The sequence below is a fragment of the Cavenderia fasciculata genome (assembly GCF_000203815.1).
Source record: "Cavenderia fasciculata unplaced genomic scaffold Scf_Dfasci-G-o-80e12.f1-5, whole genome shotgun sequence".
In the NCBI taxonomy this organism is placed as follows: domain Eukaryota; phylum Evosea; class Eumycetozoa; order Acytosteliales; family Cavenderiaceae; genus Cavenderia; species Cavenderia fasciculata.
Genome location: NW_004457735.1, coordinates 2,474,631 through 2,500,789, shown reverse-complemented (window position 1 = coordinate 2,500,789; position 26,159 = coordinate 2,474,631). Strand labels below are relative to the sequence as shown.

General features: G+C 32.8%; 11 protein-coding genes across 11 annotated transcripts; 7 read left to right on the top strand and 4 right to left on the bottom strand.

Annotated features, from left to right (window-relative positions):
• Positions 1–366: 366 nt before the first annotated feature.
• Positions 367–2,350, top strand: DFA_05797 (HD phosphohydrolase domain-containing protein; the record flags this gene model as incomplete). The annotated part of the gene is made up of 6 exons (XM_004361457.1): positions 367–752; positions 838–1,020; positions 1,132–1,383; positions 1,469–1,681; positions 1,753–2,158; positions 2,240–2,350. 6 exons carry the CDS (start codon positions 367–369, stop codon positions 2,348–2,350), a joined length of 1,551 nt encoding a protein of 516 aa, XP_004361514.1.
• Positions 2,351–3,093: 743 nt separating this feature from the next.
• Positions 3,094–4,253, top strand: DFA_05796 (uncharacterized protein; the record flags this gene model as incomplete). Its single annotated transcript, XM_004361456.1, has 2 exons — positions 3,094–3,629; positions 3,698–4,253. The coding sequence occupies 2 exons, from the start codon at positions 3,094–3,096 to the stop codon at positions 4,251–4,253; spliced, it is 1,092 nt and encodes a 363-aa protein (XP_004361513.1).
• Positions 4,254–4,417: 164 nt separating this feature from the next.
• On the bottom strand, positions 4,418–5,449 carry DFA_05795 (nucleosome assembly protein family protein; the record flags this gene model as incomplete). Its single annotated transcript, XM_004361455.1, has 4 exons — positions 4,418–4,501; positions 4,608–4,850; positions 4,975–5,082; positions 5,201–5,449. The coding sequence occupies 4 exons, from the start codon at positions 5,447–5,449 to the stop codon at positions 4,418–4,420; spliced, it is 684 nt and encodes a 227-aa protein (XP_004361512.1).
• A 433-nt stretch (positions 5,450–5,882) lies between these two features.
• On the top strand, positions 5,883–7,020 carry DFA_05794 (uncharacterized protein; the record flags this gene model as incomplete). Its single annotated transcript, XM_004361454.1, has 2 exons — positions 5,883–6,490; positions 6,561–7,020. 2 exons carry the CDS (start codon positions 5,883–5,885, stop codon positions 7,018–7,020), a joined length of 1,068 nt encoding a protein of 355 aa, XP_004361511.1.
• Positions 7,021–7,325: 305 nt separating this feature from the next.
• On the top strand, positions 7,326–7,880 carry DFA_05793 (uncharacterized protein; the record flags this gene model as incomplete). The annotated part of the gene is made up of 1 exon (XM_004361453.1): positions 7,326–7,880. The coding sequence occupies one exon, from the start codon at positions 7,326–7,328 to the stop codon at positions 7,878–7,880; it is 555 nt and encodes a 184-aa protein (XP_004361510.1).
• A 192-nt stretch (positions 7,881–8,072) lies between these two features.
• On the bottom strand, positions 8,073–9,534 carry aoxA (alternative oxidase; the record flags this gene model as incomplete). The annotated part of the gene is made up of 3 exons (XM_004361452.1): positions 8,073–8,631; positions 8,714–9,298; positions 9,500–9,534. 3 exons carry the CDS (start codon positions 9,532–9,534, stop codon positions 8,073–8,075), a joined length of 1,179 nt encoding a protein of 392 aa, XP_004361509.1.
• A 707-nt stretch (positions 9,535–10,241) lies between these two features.
• On the top strand, positions 10,242–19,126 carry atr1 (protein kinase; the record flags this gene model as incomplete). The annotated part of the gene is made up of 8 exons (XM_004361451.1): positions 10,242–10,416; positions 10,506–10,769; positions 10,837–11,348; positions 11,462–11,695; positions 11,781–12,224; positions 12,297–12,766; positions 12,845–14,303; positions 14,393–19,126. 8 exons carry the CDS (start codon positions 10,242–10,244, stop codon positions 19,124–19,126), a joined length of 8,292 nt encoding a protein of 2,763 aa, XP_004361508.1.
• Positions 19,127–19,268: 142 nt separating this feature from the next.
• Positions 19,269–20,096, bottom strand: rzpA (RING/leucine zipper protein; the record flags this gene model as incomplete). Its single annotated transcript, XM_004361450.1, has 2 exons — positions 19,269–19,523; positions 19,605–20,096. The coding sequence occupies 2 exons, from the start codon at positions 20,094–20,096 to the stop codon at positions 19,269–19,271; spliced, it is 747 nt and encodes a 248-aa protein (XP_004361507.1).
• Positions 20,097–21,072: 976 nt separating this feature from the next.
• DFA_05789 (uncharacterized protein) lies at positions 21,073–21,670 on the top strand (the record flags this gene model as incomplete). The annotated part of the gene is made up of 2 exons (XM_004361449.1): positions 21,073–21,189; positions 21,254–21,670. 2 exons carry the CDS (start codon positions 21,073–21,075, stop codon positions 21,668–21,670), a joined length of 534 nt encoding a protein of 177 aa, XP_004361506.1.
• Positions 21,671–22,138: 468 nt separating this feature from the next.
• Positions 22,139–24,660, top strand: DFA_05788 (guanylate binding protein 1; the record flags this gene model as incomplete). Its single annotated transcript, XM_004361448.1, has 4 exons — positions 22,139–22,699; positions 22,781–23,588; positions 23,666–23,958; positions 24,025–24,660. The coding sequence occupies 4 exons, from the start codon at positions 22,139–22,141 to the stop codon at positions 24,658–24,660; spliced, it is 2,298 nt and encodes a 765-aa protein (XP_004361505.1).
• Positions 24,661–24,765: 105 nt separating this feature from the next.
• DFA_05787 (uncharacterized protein) lies at positions 24,766–25,939 on the bottom strand (the record flags this gene model as incomplete). The annotated part of the gene is made up of 2 exons (XM_004361447.1): positions 24,766–25,536; positions 25,652–25,939. The coding sequence occupies 2 exons, from the start codon at positions 25,937–25,939 to the stop codon at positions 24,766–24,768; spliced, it is 1,059 nt and encodes a 352-aa protein (XP_004361504.1).
• Between the last annotated feature and the right edge of the window lie 220 nt (positions 25,940–26,159).

Below are 26,159 nucleotides of genomic sequence, written 5' to 3'. Positions count from 1 at the left end.
TTTAAAAAAATATAAAACCGACACATACACATGACTAATCGATTGTTCATCGATTTTTGAGTTAGTTCTACTACTATCCTATCGCTTACTCGTGTAATGTCATCATTCAGTAGCATACTAATTTATCGCAAATGAATATATATATATATAATTATATTGTAACTTTTTTAATCCATTAGAAGAGAGAGTTTAGTTTCTCTCGAATAATCAAAACAAAAGGAGAATGAATTAATTTCATTTGCAGAATTTCAGAATCTTTTCATCTCTGTTTTTTCTTCTCTTTCTTTTCATTATTATTATTGTTTGTTGTTGTGTTATTTAATATACATAGAGAGATAGAAAAAGAATATATTTGTTTATTTATTAATGTCACAACCCAATTTTCTAGGGGATTCATCCCCATCGTTTGATGATCAGAGTAGTATAGATGATATTGATGGTGTATCACAAGAACAATATTCATTCAATATAAATGAGAGTGCAGACAGTGAGACTGCATTCTCAATCATCAAGAAAGTTCGTACCAATGGCAATGCATTTGGATCAGTGTTGGGATCGAATAGAGGAACACTCAAACATACTCCCATCTTCAAACCAAAGGCATCAAAGGTGATCAACGATGTTGTTCACGGACACATGGACGTCCCCAATTATATACTCGACTTTGTCGATTCTGTACAGTTTCAAAGATTACGTGATTTAAAACAACTTGGTACTACCTCTTTTGTTTTTCCTTGTGCTTCTCATCATAGGTAGGTAACCAAACAATCAAACAAACAAAGTATATTGTGAATGATTGACTTATTCTTTCTTTCTTTCTTCTTTTCTTTTTTTTAGATTTGAACATAGTTTGGGTGTTAGTCATTTGGCAGGTAAATTTATAGACAAGATTAAATCAACACAACCAGAGTTGGAAATAACAGAAGATGATCAAAAGTTTGTTAGAATCGCTGGATTGTGTCATGATTTGGGTCATGGACCATTTTCACATGCATTTGAATCTTGGGCAAATTCTACTGGGTATGAAAGAGAAAAGAAAAGAAAGAAAAGAAAAAGAACAATTTTTATTTATTTATTTATTTATTTATTTATTTATTTATTTATTTATTTATTTATTTTAATTCTTTTTAGAAAAAAATTCCATCACGAAGAAATGTCATTGAAAATGTTAAATTATTTAATTGATGATAAGGGATTGGATTATAGTACAGATGATGTTAGATTTATTGGATCATTAATTACTGGAGAACCATACACAACGGGAAAAAGATTCATGTATGATATAGTAGCCAATCACCGTAATAGTGTAGATGTAGATAAATTTGATTATTTGGCTCGTGATTCTTATTGTTTGGGTAGAGCTATCGTTTGTGATTTTACTAGGTTTGTATTCTGAATAAAAAAAAGAAAAAGAAAAGAAGAAAATAATATTTATTTATTTATTTATTAATTTTCTTTTGTTTTCTAGATTAATGGAATTTAGTAGAGTAATTGATGATGAAATATGTTTTTGTAGTAAAGAAGTTTATAATTTATATGAATTATTCCATACACGATATAGTCTTCACAAGATTGTCTATACTCATAAAGTTGGAAAGGCAATTGAATACATGGTTTCAGATGCTTTAAGTGCCGCTGATCCATACTTGAAGATTTCTGATCAATTGGATGATCCAAAAGAGTTTGTATAACAATTTAATTAATTAATTATATAAATATATTTATTTATTTCTATTTTTATTTCTATTTTAGATTTATTAATTTAACAGATAGTATATTACAAAGAATAGAATATTCAAAAGAACCAGAATTAAAAGAAGCAAGACAAATCATTCGAAATATTAGAACACGTAATTTGTATAAATTTGTTGATGAGGTTATCATCCCGGTTGGATCACAGTTTGCAAAACAACTTCCACCCACCCTTAGTCAAGAGATTGCAAAGGTTGGAAACGACTTGTTAGAGAGTGACTTTATCATTCACGATCTCAAATTAAATTATGCATTCAAAGACAAGGACCCTGTTGAAAGTACACACTTTTACACTAGATATGATGACTCGACAAAGGTACAAATCCTTAAAGAACATGCAAGTCATCTTATTCCAAGTCAATTCCAAGAGTCAAGAGTGAGAATATTTTGTAAAACTAAAGAAAAGGTATGCAACAGATAAACAATATCAAAACAAAAACATTTGAATAGAATTCTAATAAGGTCCTTTTATAATATCTATTTATAGTGTGAAAATGTACAAATAGCATTCAGAAAGGTTTTGAAGAATTATGATATCCAACCAAACCCATCTTTCACAGTCAGTCCATACAAGAAAAAACCTTTAGATAAGAATTAATATAATAATATTTATCTATATTTATTATTTACAAAAGATCTTGTGGATTTGATCAAAACAAACAAACAAACAAACAAAAAAACATATATAGGATTGATTAAATTAATAAACTAATCAAACAAAAACCCTTTTCTATTAATTGTAATTAAGAATCTTCTTTACATTTAAATTGATATCAGCAGATAGAATAGAATACACCTACGCTAAATGAATAAGCCAGACGTACACAACTGAACCTGGTTCATTATTATTATTCTATGTTCTGATATTAATTATTTCAAATCGATACATATATTTAGAGTAGTAACGTCTAGCTCATTCCATTTGCGTATGGTAAGATGATCACTATGCAAAGATCCGCGAGATCACACTTGATTAATGTAAATCAATTGATTAAAAGACAGATACTCATTGATTTGGTTGTGTAAGCACAAGATCTAACCGAGCAACCAGGCTACAAAAAACGTCACCCTTTCTAAAAATGAAGAGGTTTAAGTGACGTGAAAAATATGTTGCATAACTCGGTTTCTTATTAATTGCGGGTAAACTCAAAGGATTTAAATAGCAGCAATTGGCAATAGCCCAATAACTCAATCATAAACAACAATATCTTGTTAATTTTTATTATAACTATCAACAACAACATTTTGGTTTAAATTTATATTTTATTTATAATTAATTAATTAATATCTTTACACTTTTATTTATTAAAATTAACCTATCATTTTATTTATTTTCAAACAATGTCGCAACTACTTAAAATCAAGAATTCATTAATATCACCACAATCAATTAAATCATATACAAGAAGAGGAAAAGTAAATCCAAACTATATTGCTTTTCTCGATGCACCAGAACCACATCATTATCCTCCAAAGGTTGAAAAGGTAGAATACCATCCTCTACCAGTCATCGAGACCACCTCTACCTCTTCAGTTTATCTCAGAGGAACCAATCTACTCGGTCAATCATCATTGACAGGAAGATTATCGGCATCGTCATTGTTTGGTGAATTTGAACCAAGCCATTTTGCATCTCGCCGTCGTATTTCAACAGCACCACTTACACAATTCCAAAAGGATCCATCACCGGAATACCACAGACATAGTACATCACATGCCTACTCCAAGAGAGAACATTTGGACAAGATCGAGAAAGAGTTTGTCACACCAACCAGATACGAACCAAAAACATTTGGTGATCACTTTGCCAGATATGCTGTCAAGTCGTTGAGACTATTAAGTAATATGTTCTTTAAGGAAAAGTATATTCATTATGCGTATGTATCAATTAGATAATATGGAATATATAGTAGAAATTTATATTAATATTTTTTTGTATTTGTAGTTGCTTACTTGAAACAGTTGCAGCAGTACCAGGTATGGCTGGTGGTATGCTTCAACATCTTCATTCACTTAGAACATGTCAAAACAATTATGTAATCAAGACATTGTTGGACGAAGCTGAGAATGAAAGAATGCATCTCATGACATTTATTGAAATCACCAAACCAACTTTTGGTGAGCGTGTCTTGATTGCTCTTGCTCAAGCCGCCTATTTGGTCGATTACACAATCCTCTATCTCGTTTCACCAAAGACAGCACATAGATTCGTTGGATTTTTAGAAGAAGAAGCTGTATTGACATACACCAATATGCTTCGTGATTTGGATGCAGGATTGGTAGAAAATGTCAATGCACCAGCTATCGCCAAAGCATATTGGGGATTGCCAGAAGATGCCAAACTTCGTGATGTCATCATGGTCATCCGTCAAGATGAAGTCGAACATGCCCATGTCAACCACGACATTTCAAATACACTCGCAACTGAAAAGGTTCCATCCAAACAAACAACTCCCACTACTCCACCTAGCAGTAGCAGTAATACTGCCACTTTGGCCTAATAATAATAATGATAATAATAATAAGTAATACTCTTTTTTTATAAATAATAATAAAATATTACATCTTTTCTCTTCCTCTAAATTCCCTTCTTTCTTTTTGTTTTAAAAAATAATTATAATTATAATTGTAAGATCATTCTCCAATGATTGTAATTGGGGAATGTTTATTCGTTTGCCTCTTCTTCAACTTCTACACTTTTGCCATCTTCATCATCGTCTTCATCATCATCATCTTCTACTGGCATTTCCTACAAAAAGAAAGAAAATAAGTAAATAACATAACAATGATGAAATCCCAAACTATATTAACACATATATATATATATATAGTTTTGATGGATTGGATAGACATACAGCTTGGAAAATATCGAGTGGGGTTGACCAAACTGCGCCAACAATATTGATACATTGTTCGGGTGTTGGTTGCTCGAGGAATTGAAGAAACATGTCAAAAGAATCTTCATCCTCCCCTGTCAGAGGTGTTGCCTTTGCATTGGTTGTTGCTGGGAGGTCTTGAAGCATCTCTTCCTTGGTGGTTGCAGTTGGACAGGTCACAATAACCTCTTGATTTGATAAAAATTTGTTCTTTGAAAAGGTCTACATTATAATAGACAATCGATCGATTCGTCAGTCAGTATAGTATCCATCTTTCTTTCTTTCTTTCATATCATTTACAGACTTCTGTAAACAAATTTGATTCACAATTGTTTTAAACACATACAAACTTTAATGTAAACTCTTTATCAGTCTCTTCAACGAGAAAATCTGTAAGGTATTCATATAATGGTTTATCATCTGATCCTTCAAATTCTGGAAATGATTTCTTAAACTATTATTATTATTATTATTGATCCAACAAACATCGTGATCAATTTATAAATAGATGATTATTAGAATCTTATATATATATATATCATTGTCATTATCGTATTGTAATTGTTACATACAACATTAGACCAAAAGTTTGGTAGCTTTGTAAGAAGTGGTTTTCTCTTGTCATACAATGGCTTTGCGCTTTTATATTGATCCTTGTCTATTCTAATAGTCTCGAAATCCCTCTCGCCTTCAATCTCTGTGATTGTTTGTAATACTTTAAGAAGTTCTTTGTTCTTGCCGATCTTTTCGAGCAATATATCTACTCCATCGTCTCCTTCCTTTTCGACTATAACTTCTTTCTTTTGTCTCTTTATATCCATTATATACGACTACAATATGTATATTAGATATATATAGATATATATGTATGCGTATGTGTTATTAATAATATATAATGCCGAGAATAATAATATTAGTCTTCGTCCAATGATGCACCTCCACCACATTGAGTGTGACTTTTGTTTTTTTTTGCTACCATCTTGCTTAACCACTAGTAAAACTGTCAACCCTTCATTGGATAGCTGCTGTCACTTCCTACCACACATGCACACAACAATAAAAAAATCAGTAGGCGGATAATAAAATAATATATTATATTCTTTTATTATGAATGATTATTTTAATGAATTGGGTCAAGTTCAATATAAAAAATATTGACACTTTCTTTCACTCATTATCTTTATTAATTTCAAAAAGGAAGAGAGATAATTTAGTTTTTTAATTTATTTATTTAATTTTTGTTTATACTAAAAAATGATGGAAAATACAAACAATCAACAACCAATTGATAAGGATTATTACAAGAGACAAATTGGATTGATTGAAATTACTCAAGGTGCATACAAGGCACGTTGTCTTCATTTGGTCACCAAACTCAATGTTGCTTCTTTGTTGGCTGATGAAAAACCTCATTCAGTCGATGAATTGGCCAAACAGTTGGGAGGAGTAGATGCTACCACCTTGCACAAGATTATGCGTGGTCTATCTACCATTGGTGTATTCAAGCACCATGATCAAGAGGAAGGTGTCTCTTCAAGAATATTCTCTCAATCGGATCTTTCAAGAATGTTGAATGACAAGTTTACAAGGGATGCCATCTTATTCAAAGGTGGTGATGGTGTCTACAATGGTTTGAATGATATTGGAGAAACTCTAAAAACTGGCAAAGCAAGTGTCGCTCTTCACTCTGCCGGAAAAGGATATTCCAACTTTTGGGAATATATTTGGGATAATCCAACCGAACTTGGTCTCTTTGAAAGAGGTATGACTGGTTTAACTTCACCATTGTTACCTTATTTCCTTGACATGTCTGACTTTTCAAAGTTTAAAGTTGTTGTTGATTTGGGTGGTTCTCAAGGAGTGTAAGTTAAAACATAAAAGAAAATAATAAAAAAAAAACAAAGTTTAATTAATTATTCTTTATCTTTTTAGAATGATTCAAGAAATTTTAAAACAAAACAAACATCTTGAAAAAGGAATAAATTTTGATGTTCAAGAAACTATTGATAACAACAAAAAGTTGGATCGTTCAAAGGTGGACCCAAGATTTAGTGAAGTGGTAGGATCATTTTTTGAAAGTGTTCCAGTTGCCGATTGTTACACTATGAGTAAGATCATTCACGATTGGGATGCCAAAGAAGCAAAAGGCATTCTAGAAACAATTGGTAAATCAATTAAACCAAATGGAAAGGTATTCATCTATGACTTGATCCTCGAAAAGGATAGAGACTATTACTCTTATAGAACTTGGAAGGATGTTGACTTGTGGCATTCTGTCAACGGTAGACAACGTTGTGAAAAGGAATATACTGATTTGGCTGCATCTGCAGGTTTCAAGATCGATGCTTTTGTCAAAGATTATATGGTCATCATGTCAAAGATTGTAAACTAGAGAAAGAAGAAGAAGAAGAAGAAGAAGAAGAAGTTTAAAACACTTAATCAAAGAAGAAAGATTATTAGAAAATAAAATAAGACGCATGTCCTCAGTGATATCATCCTTCTCCACATTTTATCTATTCACAGATTTGCCCTTTAACTTGCACGATTTTTTTGGGTTTTCTCAACCTACACAAGTCTCTCGATGTGGCTTTACATCAACAGTAATGTTGATCAGCCAGCTGTTCTTTTTAAACAAATCAAGTAGTTTAGAGTTTTAAACAAACAAAGTAGAAATAAGAAGAACATAGAGAGAGAGAGATGGGAAAAGTTACAATTAAAACAGAAGATAAATATGAAAAGTTTGTTATTGAAGAGATAGATTGTGGAACAGATAGTCTTGATGTACTCAAGAGTAAATGGGTAGCTCAACATGGAGAAAAGTATAAAGATTACATTGCATATGTTAGTGGTGACAAGGTAGAAGACACGACACAAACACTTAAAGCATCCAATATCTATGATGAAGAAGCTGTACTCTTTGTCAATCCCAGTGTGGCCGATGGACAATTGGTTATCGTCATTTGTGGTTTGGGTAGACCCCTTGCAGTAGTTGTACCTCCCACTGCTACCGTCGGTGATTTAAGAACTGCCATTCAAGACAGTGAAGGTATTCCACCCGACAATCAAATTCTTTCATTCAGAGGAGCAAGAAGATTGGATGACAATGCGGAAACACTAAAGGATCTAGAGATTGAAAACCTTGCCAAAATCTTTCTTAGACTACAACTTGGTGGTGGTGTAGGATCCAAAAAGGATAAAAAGGAAAAGAATAAAGAAAAAGGTGAAGGAAAGGAGAATTGTCAAATTATGTAAATTAAATTAAATTAAAATAAAATAATATAGAATAAACAAATAATAATTATTAATATTTAAAACAAAGGGAATTTAGAGGATGAGAAAAAATATAACATTATATTATTATTTATAAAAAAAAAAGAGTATTATTATTATTAATATTATTTAGATTTGAAGATGGAAATATATTTCTAATCTTTTGTTGAATGTTTAGGCCAAAGTGGCAGTATTACTGCTACTGCTAGGTGGTGGAGTAGTGGGAGTTGTTTGTTTGGATGGAACCTTTTCGGTTGCGAGTGTATTTGAAATGTCGTGGTTGACATGGGCATGTTCAACTTCATCTTGACGGATGACCATGATGACATCACGAAGTTTGGCATCTTCTGGCAATCCCCAATATGCTTTGGCGATGGCTGGTGCATTGACATTTTCTACCAATCCTGCATCCAAATCACGAAGCATATTGGTGTATGTCAATACAGCTTCTTCTTCTAAAAATCCAACGAATCTATGTGCTGTCTTTGGTGAAACGAGATAGAGGATCATGTAATCGACCAAATAGGCGGCTTGAGCTAATGCAATCAAGGCACGTTCACCAACAGTTGGTTTGGTGATTTCAATAAATGTCATGAGATGCATTCTTTCATTCTCAGCTTCGTCCAACAATGTCTTGATTACATAAATGTTCTTGCAAGTTCTAAGTGAATGAAGATGTTGAAGCATACCACCAGCCATACCTGGTACTGCTGCAACTGTTTCAAGTAAGCAACTTCAAATCACAAAAATATTAATATTAATATAAATGACTAAATATAAATATTCCATCTTATCTATCAAAATTTGATACATACGCATAATGAATATACTTTTCCTTAAAGAACATATTACTTAATAATCTTAAAGATTTGACAGCATATCTGGCAAAGTGATCACCAAATGTTTTTGGTTCGTATCTGGTTGGTGTGACAAACTCTTTCTCGATCTTGTCCAAATGTTCTCTCTTGGAGTAGGCATGTGATGTACTATGTCTGTGGTATTCCGGTGATGGATCCTTTTGGAATTGTGTAAGTGGTGCTGTTGAAATACGACGACGTGATGTAAACTGACTTGGTTCAAATTCACCAAACAATGACGATGCCCAAGAAGTTGAAGATGATGATCTTCCTTTCAATGATGATTGACCGAGTAGATTGGTTCCTCTGAGATAAACTGAAGAGGTAGAGGTGGTCTCGATGACTGGTGTAGCTTCTTGTAGTCTTGGGAAATGACGAGGTTCTGGTGCATCAAGAACAGCAATATAGTTTGGATTTGGTTTTGGAGGTGCATTTCTTCTATATGATTTAATCGATTGTGGTGATGATGATGATAATAATAATGAATTCTTGATTTTAAGTAGTTGTGACATGGTTGTTAAAGATATTAAAAATACAATAGTACTAATTAATATAATATATTAAAGTACTAATTAATAGATAGAATAAGAATAGATTGATTGAAATAAATAAAAGTGTTATGTGTAAAATTAATTAAACAAAAGTGTTGTTTGTTCGAATAATTGATGGTTCTGTGAGTTATTGGGCTATTGCCAATAACTCCTATTTAAATCCTTTTAATTTACCCGCAAATTAATCAGAAACAAACCATGCCACATTTTTAACGTCTCTCTGTCCATTTTTAGAAAGGGTGACGTTTTTTGTGGCCTGGTTTCATAGAAGGTAGGTATGATCTTGTGCTTACACAACCAAATCAATGAGTATCTGTCTTTTAATGCATTGATTTACATTAATCAAGTGTGATCTCGCGGATCTTTGGCATAGTGATCATCTTACCATACGCAAATGGAATGAGCTAGACGTTACTACTCTAAATGTGTGTATTGATTTGATAGATAATTATAGATAAGATAATTAATATCAGAACATAGAATAATAATAATAATGAACCAGGTTCAGTTGTGTACGTCTGGCTTATTCATTTAGCGTAGGTGTATTCTATTCTAAACAAAAATGTAATCAAAGGTAATTACCTCTAATTAGTTGGAGATTCTAAATAACATCATATGTAACCCCAAGTATCAGTTGATGGAGATGGATGATTTTGATTTCAAATGTGTAGAAGTTGATAAAGAGGAGGAGGATGAATAAATAAATCTGCAAATAATGTATATATGAAAACGTATGGTTGTACCAATGAACAATAACCCCAACTCAACTCGAACTTCGAAGGGGGAGAGGAAGAGCAATTTTTAAGTTCTTCGAAAAGAGGTGTACCGTCGTTTCATTTTGATGATGACTTTAGATCTTTTCATGAATAAAGATTATTTGTGGTTTATATATTTATATATATATATATATATATATATAACAAAGAGAAGAAGAGATGGATGCAACGAATACAAAAACAAAAGAAAAGTTATTATCAATTATAAATGATATAGCTCAACAAGATACAACATCATCCTATAGTAATAAAGCAAGTCAAAAGGCTGTAGCTCAGTATGCTCAAATTAGATCATTGTTACCTGAGCTTGTAAATAGTGTTTTAATATCAACTGGTGAGTAATATTGATATCAATAGAGATAATACAATATTATAATGATCAATGAATGTGATTATTAACTACTTTTTGATTTAATTAATTAGCAAGTGCAAAAGATGTACATGATACAGTACTCATTATACGATTAGTTACACAAAAAGTACCAAGTGGAGATTGGATAGGTGATAAACATGCAATATCACAATACTTGTTTAGATTGATACCAATCCTTACCAATCCCAATCATATGCAACGTGAATCACTTCATGAAGATATAGTTAGATCAATCAGTCTATTGATTACATTACTATCAAATAATCTAAAGGCTGCAACTGCATTTCTTTTAGATACAATGGATTTACTTAAAGGTAGAGTAAAGAATACTTTGAACTATAACTATATTTATGATCATTAACATTTTTTGTTTCTTTATAGATTTACATCAAGTAATGGAGATGGATTTACAAATTGAATATCCAATATTGATTGATAGTTATCGTAGATTAAAAAAGAAATTAGAATCTCCTCCTAAAGCATCATCATCTTTATCATCAAAAGAAGGTTCTGATAAAAAAGATAAATCAAATAACAATAATAATAATAATAAGGGTAAAGAAAAGGATAAGGAAAAAGAAAGGGAAAAGGAACAACAAGATAATAAGGAAAAAGATGAACAAATGAAAATAGATGGAGAGGAGAATAATAATAATAATAATAATAATCAAAATAATGAAAAGAAAGTAGAAATTACATTAAGAGGATTGGTTATCAACTTACCATCAATTGATATGTTGATGATGTTGTACAAAAGTCTATTTGATGTATTTGCATACTTGTTGGAACATAAAACATTTGGAATTGAAATACCCTTTCTCATTGAACATATCAATCTACTATTACAAAATGCATCAAGAATTCAATTTTCAAAATCTTTCAAATTATTAAATGTATGTAGTAGTTTTGAAAACAATCAAAATATATTCAAATTATTTATTAGTTTGTTAATTAATTAATTTAGTCTGCAGTTATATTATTAAATATAATATTAAAAAAATTTCAGTGTCCAAACAATTACCATCATCAATTTATCAAATCACTTTTTAGATTGGCAACTATCAATAATAATATGACAGAGGATATAGTAGCAAAGACACAAATGGATGATGTTATTGGAGAGGTTTTATCAAGACTTTTAACAATCATTTCAAATCATCAATTTATTGCTGGTACAAGTGATTGTATTTCAAAAAGAATTCCACTTATTTTATCTTATTCAAAAAGTATTTTATTAAAAGTATGTGTGTGTAAACAAAAACAAACAATTTAAAAGTATATTAAATATTAATCATGTTTTTTTATTGATTTATTTTTTTCTCTAGAATGTATTATGTTTATATTATTATAGATTATTAGAAATATCAGAACCAAAACATTATAGTATCTTTAACATGATTATATATTTAAATGATAAAGATATACAAAACAATTTAGTATCATGTTTTAGATATGTATTTAAGGTTTCATTGGAAAAAGAAGCCTTACAACAATCAAATTCAAATTCAAATCCAAACCCACTTCAATCTGATAAACAGTTATCATCACAGTTGATGGATACCTTGCTGACATCAATGAAAATACCAATCCCTCTTGTTGTCACCCCAACACTAGATGATATTGATAGTGGTCGATTTACAGCTTTAGCCAATTTTATCACTGGTTATAGTTCAACTTTTAGATTATGTAAAGAATTTTATGGAAATAATAATATAATTTTAGAACACTTTGTAACAAATGTTTCAAAATTTTATAATTTTTTATTATCTGTAAGTAGACCAAAAAAACAAACAAAGACGATATATTAATCATTTCATTTCTCTTTTTTTATTTTTAAATAGAAAGAAAAATTAAATATTTATTTATTTGAAATTTATTTAATTTTGTTGGAATTATGTTTAGATATTGTAAAAGGATCACATTCAAAGATGGAAGAGATTATAATGGGGAGTCAATACAAATATTCATTGGATAATATACACAATATAGTGTTTCTTTTATGGACAAGAAAGGATTTGTTTGAAACGATAAAGGTGGAACATCCAAATCAATTTAGTTATATGACTATTTTGGCAATCAATATTATGGCTTGGATGCCATCACAATTCTTTCACAGTCAAAGAAAGGAACAATATCTAAAACTATTATATGAATTAAAACAACAATCATCTCCTATTGAAAATACTCTAATACAACCATCAGTACTCAAAACTTTAATTGGTTTAATATCTGCAATCCCAATCATTCTTGTCAATCTTTATAATATTGAAAATTATCCAACCATTTATCAAGAAACTATTCAAACTTTAAAGTATGTAAAAATAATAATAGAAGAATAGAATATAATTTATAAATATTAATTTTGTTTTTTTTTATTTATTTTTACTAGTGAAATAGTAGAAAATAATGAAACAAATGAAAATATATTAGAAATGATTGGGTTAATTGGAGGTAGTTTAATATGTTTTGATACTAAGGGATGTTTTTTACAACCAAAAGTGATTGAAGAGATTCATACCAAAGAAGGTGGAATCATTGTAAATAAGAATAGCAATATATTGGCACTCAACCGAATAGAGATTGATAATTTATTGGTAGATCAATCACTTTTGGCTTTATACACCAATATTCCAGCCCTACCATACAATGTCTATCAAATAGCAAAATATAATTCAATCAGTGGATCAAGTACCATCAACATTAAAAGTAGCAGCAGTGTAAATGTAACAACATTACAACAAGCTGCAAAGATTGAAATCAACAATGAAACATCACCAATCAATATATGGTTACCAAGATGTGCATGTCATTATTTTAAATCAAAAAAGGTTTTGTTAAATAGAGACGATGTAGCTGCAAAACATCAAGACTCCAAGTTTACACCAAAATATTTGGATATTACCGATGGAGGTTTCCTATTTTCAAAACTTTTTGGTGGTCAAGACACTAGCTCTCAAGGAGATACACTGACACGTTACATGTACACCAAATACACATTCAAATCTATTACCGATCATGTCTCTCCCATGCAAGGAAATGTTTTAAAGATATTGTCACTGATCATTCCATTGCTCAGTGGAAATAGTCCTGTTTGTAAAGTTGCCATACCTATACTCTCCCAACTACCTCAACTTGGTGACTTTGCATTCCGTCTACTTTTTAGAGAATTGAAACCACTCAGTCTGCCAAGCGACGATACAGACACTAGTATGGACGGCAATCCAGCCGCTCTCAACCGTAGTTCAACCATTATATCCATCATTCGACTGTTTGGCAAGTTGTCTGCACTTCTTCCACAAGACTCTGACTATCAAGTAGCTATATTCTCCAAATTGATAGAGTGTCTTGGTAGAGACTCGGCTATTAGCAATTGTAGTTCAGATACAATTGAAACGATTGCTAGAAAGCATGGTGTTACACCTCGCCAACTCATTGGACCAACTTCAATCATTGCACCACAACTATATCCTCATTTGGTGGAATTGGTCAAAGAAGAACATTTCATGTCGATGCAAAGATTTGTAGCTATACTCAAGATGGATACTGACGCATTCCTAAGTGGAATGCTTCCTCATGTTCTTCCCATTCTCATTAAAACTCAGGATGCCACAACCATTGACGAGTTTAAACTTCACAATGTCAACGTTGTTCGTACTATAGACGATAACCTAGGTTCTATCATTGAGCATATTTTCATGACAACGCAGGACAGTCTCGTATTGGCCGATGGTTTGGGGTTCCTAGTATCTGTACTAAATACAAAAATGGAAGATCTTGTTGAAGATATTCCGTCCACTGTATTTATTCATTTCGTTTTAAATCTTGGTAATCCTCAAAAATTTGATCAAGTATGACCAAAACAAAACAAACAAAAGAAAAAATAATTCTATTCTATTTATTAATAATATATTTATTTTTTTTCTTTTCTTTTTTTTAGGCAAAAAATGCAATACAATGTTTATCAAATTTAACTCAACATATACAAAAGGAACAAGCACCATCATTGGAAGCATATTTGATGAAGGAATTTTTGGGTACAATGAATTATTTTAATGAAATCATGACCAAACACAAGAGTATACCGGAAAAGGAAAACATGATGAGAAGTCTTCATCGATTTATTGAAATGCTTGGCAAGTTGGTGACAATGTTCCGACCAAAGATTATGGCATTTTTAAAGTTGGCTGTCAAGACACCTTTGGAATCGATTGCAATAGAGATTTGGGAGACTTTTATCAAATTGCTCGACCTAAAGGTTCTCGGTCCCTACCTCAACCAAATTGTATTTTCAGTACTTCCTCTTGTAGTCGCACAAGAACAAAAGGCATACCCAATCTTTGAATACCTTTTCGTAACCAACAAGGCACAATTGGAAAGTTTCTTCAAGTCTATTCCATTCATGCCCAAGGAATACCCAGTGCTGCGTGAAATATCTCAACAACTCGAGTTGATTCATAGCGGACAACCACTTGACGAGCAGCTCAATCAATTGATTCAACTGTTTGGCAATGAAAATACTGAAGTCAAAATGATGACACTCAATCGACTGCTGACACTACTCCAAGAACACCGTCAAGAGTTGTTTGCACCAGATTCACAGCCAATGGTGTCAAACCTCATGAAACATCTATTGATTGGGTGTCGTGATCCATATCCATTGGTTCAATCTCGATTTGCAGAGTGTTTGGGTGAGTTGGGTGCGGTCGACCCCGAACGTTTCAAGGACAACCCAATCAAACTTCGTAGTGAACCAATTCAAGAGAAAACAAGACTGGCAATGGCTCAAGATCTCATTGTACAGTATCTATCGAGGTTTGTGTGTTCACCCAGTAACACTACTCCACAAGATCGCGCAGGTTTTGCCATTCAAGAGATTCTTCACGATTGTGGTATCAATGGAAAAGAGTTTAAAGGACATGAAGCACAGGATCTATGGAACAACTTTTCACCAGAGGTAAAGGAAATTATTAGACCTTACCAAACCTCCCAATACCATCTACCCGATCCACCTAAAAAGCCAATTCCTCCACGTACCTCTTCCTTTTTTACACCAAATATATCCTATAGAAAGTGGATTACCAATTGGGTGTCTGATTTGGTGTATCGTTCATCTGGACCATCTGAAAAGATTTTCATGTGTTGTAGAGGTATCATCAAGGATGACATTAAAATCTGTCACTATCTCTTGCCCTACCTCATCATTAATATCTTTGAATTTGGTAAAATCGGTGATCAACTATCTATTTCCTTGGAGATATTGAGTGTCTTGAAAAATGACACTGGTCCAGTCTATGAGAATGGTCAAATGTGTACTCAACGTATATTCGAACTACACAACTCACTTTCAAAATGGATTGAACAACGTAAACAAAAAATGGTCACTGAAAAACAACCACCCAACGTTGTCAACTCTCCCAAACTACCAGAATCGATTCTTGCTATCCAAGAGTTTTTAGACTCTATTCCTCAGTTGCTCCTGGCAACTGCATCGGCTCGTTGTGGTGCTGCTGCAACATCACTTATTCACGTGGAAAGTTATATTAAAAAGATTATTGCCACTGGAAAAATGTCAAAACATCAAGCTGTTGCTGAGCAGATTCCACTGCTTCAACGAATCTACCACAGTCTCAACGATGTCGATAGTTTGGCAGGACTTTCAGTGTTGCGTGGCAACGACATTCCATTGGACGAAAAATTGGTTGACCTTGAAATGAGCGGAAAGTGGAATGACGCTTTCCTCTACTATTCCAACGCATGTAGAATGAATGATCAACCTCTTATTGGTTACAAACTCGGGCAACTCAAATCACTCTTTCATCTTGGTCAACATGATGCCGTCATTACAATGTCTGATGGTATTAAAATGGAACTCTTCAAGTTGGAACAATATGAATCAATGAGAGAAGAAGGACGATCCAACACAAGTACAATTGATTTATCTAAAAAGTTTTTAGATACTAAAATGGCATTATCTAAATTGAATGCTATTTCATTACAATCAGCTTGGAGTCTTGGTAAATGGGAAAGAATTAACAAACTAGTACACGATGAATCAGATCTCATTGAAGGTGGATTCCAAGTATCACTTGGCAAGATTCTTCTTTCACTCAATCAAAGAAATGAAAAGGATTTTAGTACCTATGTACATCAAGCTCGTGCCGATGTTGTGCATCAACTCTCATCTGCCTCTATGGATTCCTATGACAGATGTTATCCCTATTTGGTTCAACTTCATATTCTCAGAGACATTGAAATGAGTCAAAGTCTTGCTCAACTTATTCCACCAACTCGTATGCCATCTGCCACCAGTCAAGATCAAAATACCAATTCTCCATATACCCGAAAACCTATTAAATTGATCATCAACAATATCAATAATCGGTTTTTAATTGTTCAACCAAACATTCATACAAGAGAACCACTTTTAACTGCTAGAAGATCCATCTTTGAAATATTCAATCTCAAACAAGAAGCAAGTCAATGTTGGCTACAAATTTCAAAATATTCTCGTCGTGAAAAGAAATTTGAAAATTCTCTCAATGCTTTGTTGACTCCTGGCATTATAGAAGATAGAAACTATATCATTGAAAAGGCAAAGATTGCCTATTGTAAAGGACAAACAAATGAAGCTATTAGTATATTGACAGCAGAAATACAAAAGAATCAAGATCACGATAAAAATACATTGGTCAGCGCAAAGACACATTTATTGTTGGGAAAATGGAAACAAGAAGGTGGATCAACACAAAGTGACAAGATTCTCGAACACTATAAACAATCGACAAAGTACCAATGGGAAAAAGGATTTTTGTATTTGGCAAAATACTATGACTATTTCTTTGAGACGGTTCTTAAAAAGAATGCCATCTATCGTCCGGAACAACATGTTAGGGAAAAGTTGGAATTGGAAAAGCAAAATGTCAAACATATGCAAAAGCTTTTAGAGTCGTATGGAATGTCTTGCACGTTGGGCAATCAAAATGTCTATGCTAGCATACCAAGATTTATTACCATTCTCACAGACTATGGAACAACGCTGTGTGAAAAGGAAAGTGATGTTAAACATATGCTCGATTTTGAAAGCAAGTCGTACAAGAATACCAATCAAGCCAACAATCCAAACAAATCTCTTGCCAATGCCTACAAGACAATGAAGGAAAAGCTGATAAAGGTGGCACTCGACGTACCCAGTCATGCGTGGCTCCTCTTCTTTCCACAGATTGCCTCTAGAATTGCTCACAAGAATATGGATACCTATGAAGTTTTACAAACCATCATTGTCAAGGTGCTCAAAGATTACCCCAAACAATCGATTTGGCAATTTGCCATCCAACTCTTTTCAAACATCCCCGAGAGAAAGACACGTGCCGACAAGTGTCTTGCATTGGCCAAGCAAAATGGCGATAAAAAGACCTTTGAAGATAGTTTTAATCTATGTAATCAGTTGATTAATTTGGCCATGTATGACCCCGCTCCACAAACCACTAAAAAGCCTTCAAGTATGCTCATCTCTAAAAGTAGAGACAAGATACTCGACCCACTTTCCAAGCTCGTTCATCTCTCTACCATTTTGCCAATGCAAAGATTCATGTCTCCAAAACTCCCACAATCAAATGAAATTGGAGATACGCAACACGAATACTTTTCAAGTAGTATTCCAACCATTATCAAGGTTGGCGATCACGTTGATATTCTCTCATCGTTGCAAAAACCTAAAAAGATCAACCTTCACTCGTCTGATGGTAATATCTACCCATTCCTCATCAAACCAGCAGATGATCTAAGAAAGGATGCACGTACCTCTGAATTTATGACAATGGTCAATTATCTCTGGTCCAAAGACCCGGAAACTAGAAAGAGACACTTTCACGTCCAAACCTATTGTGTCATCCCAATCAATGCCGACAATGGTATTCTCGAGTGGCTCACCAACACTATCACCTTTAGATCGATTTGCAACTCTTCGGAATTCAAACCAACCACTGCTCTCGACAATGCACGCATTCAAAAACTATTTGAAAATGGACAAAACAAATTGGAAAACTTTAACAAGGTACTGCTTCCTGCCTATCCAGCCACACTCTATCGATGGTTCCAAAAACAATTCCCAGATCCAACTAGCTACCTCGAAGCAAGAACATTGTACACTGTGTCATTGGCAACGGCATCTATGATTGGCACGATGATTGGTCTTGGTGATCGTCATCCAGACAATTTCCTCTTTTCCCTAAAGAATGGAGAAATCTATTTGATTGATCTCAACTGTATCTTTTGGAGAGGTCAAACATTCCACGTTCCCGAAAGAGTTCCATTCAGATTGACCAATAATCTACTCGATATGCTTGGTGTCTTGGGTGTTGAAGGACCATTTAGAATTTGTTGCGAGAATGCAGTCCGAGTCATGCGTGAAAACAGAGAAGCTCTACTCGGTGTCGTTGAATCGGTCGTTCACGATCCTCTTTGGGGAAAGAATAATCAAAAAGAACCAAGAGACATTATGAGCAAGGTCAACAATGAACTACAAGGTTATTCAAACTATAAAAACTTTAATAGTAGTGGAAACATGGGTCTCCCACTCTCCATTGAAGGTCAAGTAAATTCTCTGATTCAAGAAGCTACAGATCCAGTTAATCTATCTGAAATGTATGTTGGTTGGAGTCCCTATTTATAAAAAAAGAAAAAGAAAAAGAAATAAAACAAAAAAGGATAATGGTTTCTCTTTCAATATCCATTCTTTTTTTTTTTTTTTAAATTTACAAAAAATATTTTTTAAATATTTCCTTGGGGTGTTATTTGTTTCCTAGATTATTTATTTAAGAATTATAACAACGTACAAAAGTATCAACAGGTTTGCGACACATTGGACAAACTGGTTGACCTCCACTGCTTTTAATAACAATCGCACATCTACCACAGAGTCGATGACCACAACCAGTCCAACACACTTGCTTTTCATTCTCTTGACAAATAAAACAGAATCTTTCCTTGTCCAATTCAGATTCCAAGTCTCTTATCGTTTTATCATAAGATTCTAACTTTTTCTCAATTGATGCCATTTTTTCTGTTACCTAAAAGAAAAATAAAGAAAACTTTAATAAATAAAGTCTTTTCTTTTCTTTTGATTGATTGATTTTAATCAAACTACTTACAAAAGTATTTAAATTATCAACATCTCTTCTTAGAGTTCTATTTTCATTTAATAGTAATCGGTTTTGTTCTTCAATTGGTAGTGGTTCGCCATTGTCTTTTAAAAGTTTTGAGGGACAAGCGTGACTGTGCAACCGTGGTGGAAGCGGTGTATGGATCGATCGTTGGATGGGTGGACCGCCATTGATGATGGGAGGAGGAGGAGGAAAGTAAGAGGTTGTAGTAGTCGTCGTAGTGGTTGTAGTGATGATAGCATCTTCGTCATTGATGCTACCACCGCTGCCACCTTCGTCATCTGATTCTTCATCTTCTGGCCTATTTAACCAATAATAGGCTGCTGCGGCACCAGCCACCACACCAACTGTAATCGTTCCAATAAGTGAAGCTGTTTTAAAGGCTCCAGGTTTGACTTCGATATCTAATAACTTTTCTAGTTTTAAAGGTGCTCCATCTGTCAAAAATTTATAACTATATTCTGGGTCTAATGGATCCATTATTACTATATTATTATATTATTATAATTATTACTATCACAAAAAAAAAAAAGGTTCGAAAGGATAGAATAGGTTTGTTTTGATTGGATTGTAAAAAGTAAAGGAGAGGGAAGGATGGAATGAATAATCGAGTCGATTGAATATAATATAATACAAAAAAAAAGGAATGAATGGTGAACTATCTACAGTATTCTATGTACAAAGGGTTTTGTTGTCTGTTGTTGTTGTTGTTGTTGTTGTTTTGGTATAGTTTTGGCAGTCCAATTGACTATATTTCTAATAATAGTTTAGTTGATAGAGATGGTAGAAGTTGTAGTAGTAGCCAAGGGAGTGATTCTGAACATGAGAAGTTATTGATGTTGCAATAAGGATACTCTAAAACAATAATGAATGAATTGTACAATAATGACACCCATTCTGTGTGTGGAGGTAGAATCATCTTTGCGTTTTTTAATTTTTTTTTTTTATTAATTTGATTTTGTGTTTGGCAATAGTTTTTGAGTAATTATTTGAACGGGAGACTTTTGTATCAAAGATATGTAGACTTTCGATATATATATATTCTAGTATATATCTTTTATATTTTTTTTGAACATCTCATATACTCTTACAAAGAATTTACATGTAGTGTAGTAGAGTAAGTTTGTGAACGGAACTACGATTACATGACCAACTACTCATGAGTGATGATGATGGTGTGGGTGGAGCCACTAGTGAGTGGTGGGTATCAGGGTTGTCCATCCATCTTGTATTGGTGATAGTGAGACATTGGTGCCCCTCCCTTTGGGGTTAGGTCATTTGTAATGACAAAAATAGTGTTGTTGGTTGGTTGGTTGCTTGGTTGTGTGGTGGTGATTCTCATAATGATAAGGGGCAGGCTAGGTAGGTACACCATAGTACATCAATCAAACCTATTCATTATTACTTTATTTGTTCACTTTTATCTATCTCTCTCTATTTATTTGTTTAAAAAATAATGAAATTATTATCGACAATATTCATTCTCTTGGTAGCTATCATTGCATTGACATTAGGTGAATTATCTAATGAGAATTCATCTAAATCTTCTCCAACTGGTGTCACTGTTACTCAGGTATGTAGTCAAGATCTATCCTTTATTAATGATACTTATTTATTTATAATTCTATTTAAATTAGACAGGAGGATTTGCAGGAGTACACAAGACAGTATCATTAGACTTAAAGTCTGGAAAGACAGCAACTGGCAAAAAGATTGATAAAAAACTATTGAATCATCTTGAAGATCACATCAAATCCGATGAATTCAAAGAGCTCCCAGAACACAGTGTTTACACACCCGATCATGAAGTAGCCGATGCATTCATCTACGAAGCAGTATTCCATTTCAAAGGACACAAACAAATTAAAAACATCTATTGGAATGAATTGGCATCCAACAAGACACCGATTTGTGAACCACTTCAACAACTAGCTTCAAAATATGCTACCAATATTCCACCTCCAACAACCGATGATGGACCAAAAGTAGATAAAAAGAAAAAAAATAAAGATGTCCAAACTCCTGATGTTGAACATGATACTCCATCTCAATAAACTATAAGAAAAAAAATAAATAAATAAATAATAATAATAATAATAGTTTTTAAAAACTTTCTCAAGTTTTATTTTTATGTTTATAGGTTTTCTATTTGTTGGAACTTTGAGAATGTTGACCGAATTGTCACTATCATACAAAAGACAATTCAACTATGGATAATGTAACTTCCCATAATTCTCATTTCATATGTGGACACTCAACAAATGTATTTGGATGAAATAAAGTATTATCAAGACACCCTTCCTGCAATCAAACAAATTTCAATGATGAACTAAACCCTAGGGATCTGTTTCTTTAAATTCTTTTTTTTTTTTTTAGATTATCATAACAATTAAACAATATTGATAGGGTGGTTGATTCTCGGCATTCACGACGTGAACTAAATATTTGGGTTGGGCTCAATGAATTTTAGAAATTCAAGTCGGCATTCAAAGACTTGAATTTCTAAAAGATAGGATTTTAAAATGAATCATTATTGTTCAATATTTATTTTTGTAAAATTAACTTTTTCTCTCTCCCTCGTTTGTTTCATGGACATTGTAAAAGTAAAAGATAGTAATGAATACAAGATCATTCAACATGTATTACAAGCACTCAATAAAAGTGGATTAAAACTTACAAACAACTTTTTTAATGCTCCTCGAGGTAATGGTCTCGATGTACTAGCAGACCAACCATCCAATGATATAAGCATCAACAACTTTATGAGACAATTGATGGTTCGCTTGCAAGACTCATCGATCAAACCACTCGACGAAGAAAAGATGTTTAGTGAATACAAGAAAAAGCTGGTGCTAGAAGATTCTGACTACCGATTCTATAATGACATTATTGATAGCGGTCAGTTGGCCAATGATAATGACAAGATATCCGATGGGGGTCCCATCCCATTCCTCTATCCCAACAATTGTTCTCTATCCAATGCCAACGACCTAACAATCATAAAAGATGTAGAAAGAACTCATCTAGTTTTAAATCCTCGTGCTGCATCAATCATTCAACAAATTCAAGGTCCATTAGCTATTGTATGCAATTTAAAACAATACTCTTTACAAATAACGCGTTCTTTTATTTATTTATTTATTTATTCTTTTTCTTTCTTTTAGGTATCTGTTATTGGACCATATAGATCAGGTAAAAGTTATATATTAAATAGAATGATGTCAAAGAAGCTATCTAGAGGATTTGCACTTGGACATACAATGGAGAGTTGTACATTGGGTGTGTGGATGTGGGGTGCACCATTTAAACATCCAATTATCCACCCAGATGGAACCGAAGAAGAGGTGACTGTCATCTTGTTGGATACCGAGGGATTAGGATCTACCAGTAAAAGTACCACTGTAGAGTGCGACAATCAAATCCTCTCACTATCAATGTTACTGTCGTCCAATGTAGTCTACAACTCTGTCTCTGTTCCAACATCGAGTGATTTTGATAAGCTCTACTTTATCACAAAGCTATCTCAATCGATTGTAGTTAGAAAGGGAGAGAATAGAAACACCGAGCAAGATCTAGAACAATTTTGTCATTTCTTTCCTAGTCATTTCAGTTGGGTGTTTAGAGATTGTCATCTCACTCCTACTTTGAATGGTATCGACGAGTGTTCAATGACAACATTCATGCTTGAAAAGTCATTCAAACTTGAAGCCGAAACTCCTGATGCCCCTGATTTAAAGAGTATCGTACATAGAAATGGTATTCGTAAATTTCTCTTGACAGTATTCAAATCTTTTATGGCATTTACAATTAGTCATCCTGGCCACGAAGCACTTCGATACAACATTGAAGATATTGAAAATCCGTTTACATCTCAAAAGTTCCATACAGATGTAGCAAACTTTATTTCTTCATTTAAAAATGTTCTTCAAATTAAAAAAGGTCAAAGTCCTGGTTCAAGAGTAAATGGTAAACGTATGTAAAAAAATAATAATATTAATATTAACAAAATAATAATAATAATGTTTAATTATATTTATTTATTCTATTAGAATTAATATCACAAATTGAAATATATTTGGAAGATATTAAAAATGGTAAATCTATCAATGTTGAATCTACATGGGAACAAACACTCAAACTTGGTTATGAATCGATTACAAATGAAGCTGTAATGTTGTTTCAAAAGGAGATTCACCAATTTATTCATACCATGCCAATCTCTTATCAACAATTCATGTCTCATTATCAACAAGCAATTAAAAAAACTGATCAATTATTTGTAAAAATCCTAGACTTGGATACTGATTTACATTATTTCCAAAAATTTTCAAATAGATATCATGTATGAAACAAAATATAAATAATATTAAATAATAATAATATTAATTTATTTAATTTTTTAATTTAGGATGAATGTGCAAAATTTGATAAGAGTGGTCAATTGGTTGGAGGATATTTATATTCAGTTCATTTAAAGAATAATGAAGCATCTATTAATCATAATAATCAAGTTATTAGAACATTGGTTGAAAAGATTATCAACCCAGTACTAAAGAGTGAAACTACAACCCATTTGGCACTTGTAACTGCAGAGCAACTTGTTGAAAGAGAATACTTTGTCCATGCATTGGGTCCAAAGACTGATCAAGTCTTTGACAATTATCTAATTGAATTTTCTCAAAAGAAAGAAACTTTTCTATCCTATCTAAAGAGTACAAATCAATTTAAAGAATCATTGGCCAAGAGTGAAGCTGATCGTGAACAAATGAGACAACAAAATAGTTCATTGATTCAACGTCAAAAAGATTTAGAGATTAACATAAAGACAAACCAAGAAATATTTCAACAAAGAATTCAACAAATGCAAGCATCAAAAAGTGAAATGGAATCAAGAATGAAGAGTACCATTGATTCAAATACTGCTCAATATCAAATTCAAATTCAACAATTAAATAATACCATTACAAATAATATTAATATTGCCAATAATATTGAAGCTCAATTACAATCAACAATTTCTAATCTTCAAAATCAATTAAGATAAATATAAAGATAAATATAAAGACAAGATAATTAATTAATGTATTTAAATAAATAAAAGCTTCTTTGGTATCAATAGATTTATACAACAATTTATTTATTTAAGAGTTTAATTTGCGGCAACTTCTGGTTCAGCAGCAGCAACAGGAGCAACTTCTGGAGCAACTTCTGGCTTACTCTCAATACCAATATATTTACCATCAACCTTTACAAATACACTGCTTAAACTATTCAAATCCTTCAAATCTTCATCACATTCGATTTCAACCAAGATACCAGAATCATAGATTGCTTCAATGTCTGAGGCTTTCTTGCCAATAGCCTTGGCAGTGTTTTCAATGAGACCGGCACGAGTCTTTGGTGATGGGATGGCAATCTTTTTGTAGAGTGGTGGGTCAAAAGAGGCGAGGATTCTGTAATAGTTGAAAGAGTTGGTAAACTTGTGTTGGTGAGCACTGACGAGACCCATTTCCTTGAGGAGCTTGACCTTTTCTGGTTCATTGTCGTCCAATACGTGATCCTTGGCAATGTCGTCAATCACCTTGTCTTGGTTGACGATGGATCTGCTGCCCAAGTTGCTTGAAACGTTGAAAGACATCTTTCTTTGAGTGATGTACTCGCCAGATGCAAGATCGATCTCATACATCTTGTGCATGACAGTGGTTGGCTTCAATGAGATGGTTTCGACTGGTTTTCCACCGGCACCTCCACTCACCGATTGGTTGGTAATGGCGACTGCTTCAAACTCATATTCCAAAACACTGAGGATACCTTTCTTCTTGGTGGTTTGAGCTCTAAAGATAACCTTTGGAATGAATTCGTTTTTGAGACAGAAATAATTTAATACTGGTGATAATGAACAAATAAATTTGGTCATTGTCTAAAATTACAAAAAAAATAGATAAAAAGTGAAAAAGAAAGAAAAAGAACAATGTGTTAATATATCTATATTTAGTCATGCGATGCTTTGTTGTTAGATTTGCTTGTTTACATACAAATTCACCAAAGTGAGCAGAACCAGCTTCAGAGTCACATTGATTAGCAACATTGTGACTATATGACATGACTTCAATCCATTCCTTGTGTACTTCCTTTAATACACCTTCAAATGGATCGTTGTTACCACCACCATAGTAGTGATTGTTGTTGTCTTCATCTTCTGCAACTGGTGGTAATACACTGATAGCAGCCAACAAAGAGTCCTTTGTATTTTCAATGGTTGGTGAAAAGTAGTCTGGTGACTTTGTATTTTTATCGATTGGTAAGTAAACGTAGATTGTCATCTTTGTATTATATTATAAATATTTATATAGATATAGATATATAGTGAATGTTATATTATTATTATTATTGAATGATGTAAACAATGAAACAACAGTTGTCATCTTATATAATGTCTTACTAAACTATCTAAAACAGAAAATAATAGAAATCGGATTTTTTTGAGGTCAGCTAGATATTTTAAAGGTCATGGTTTTAAAAGCGGAAAGCATAAAGAAAAAA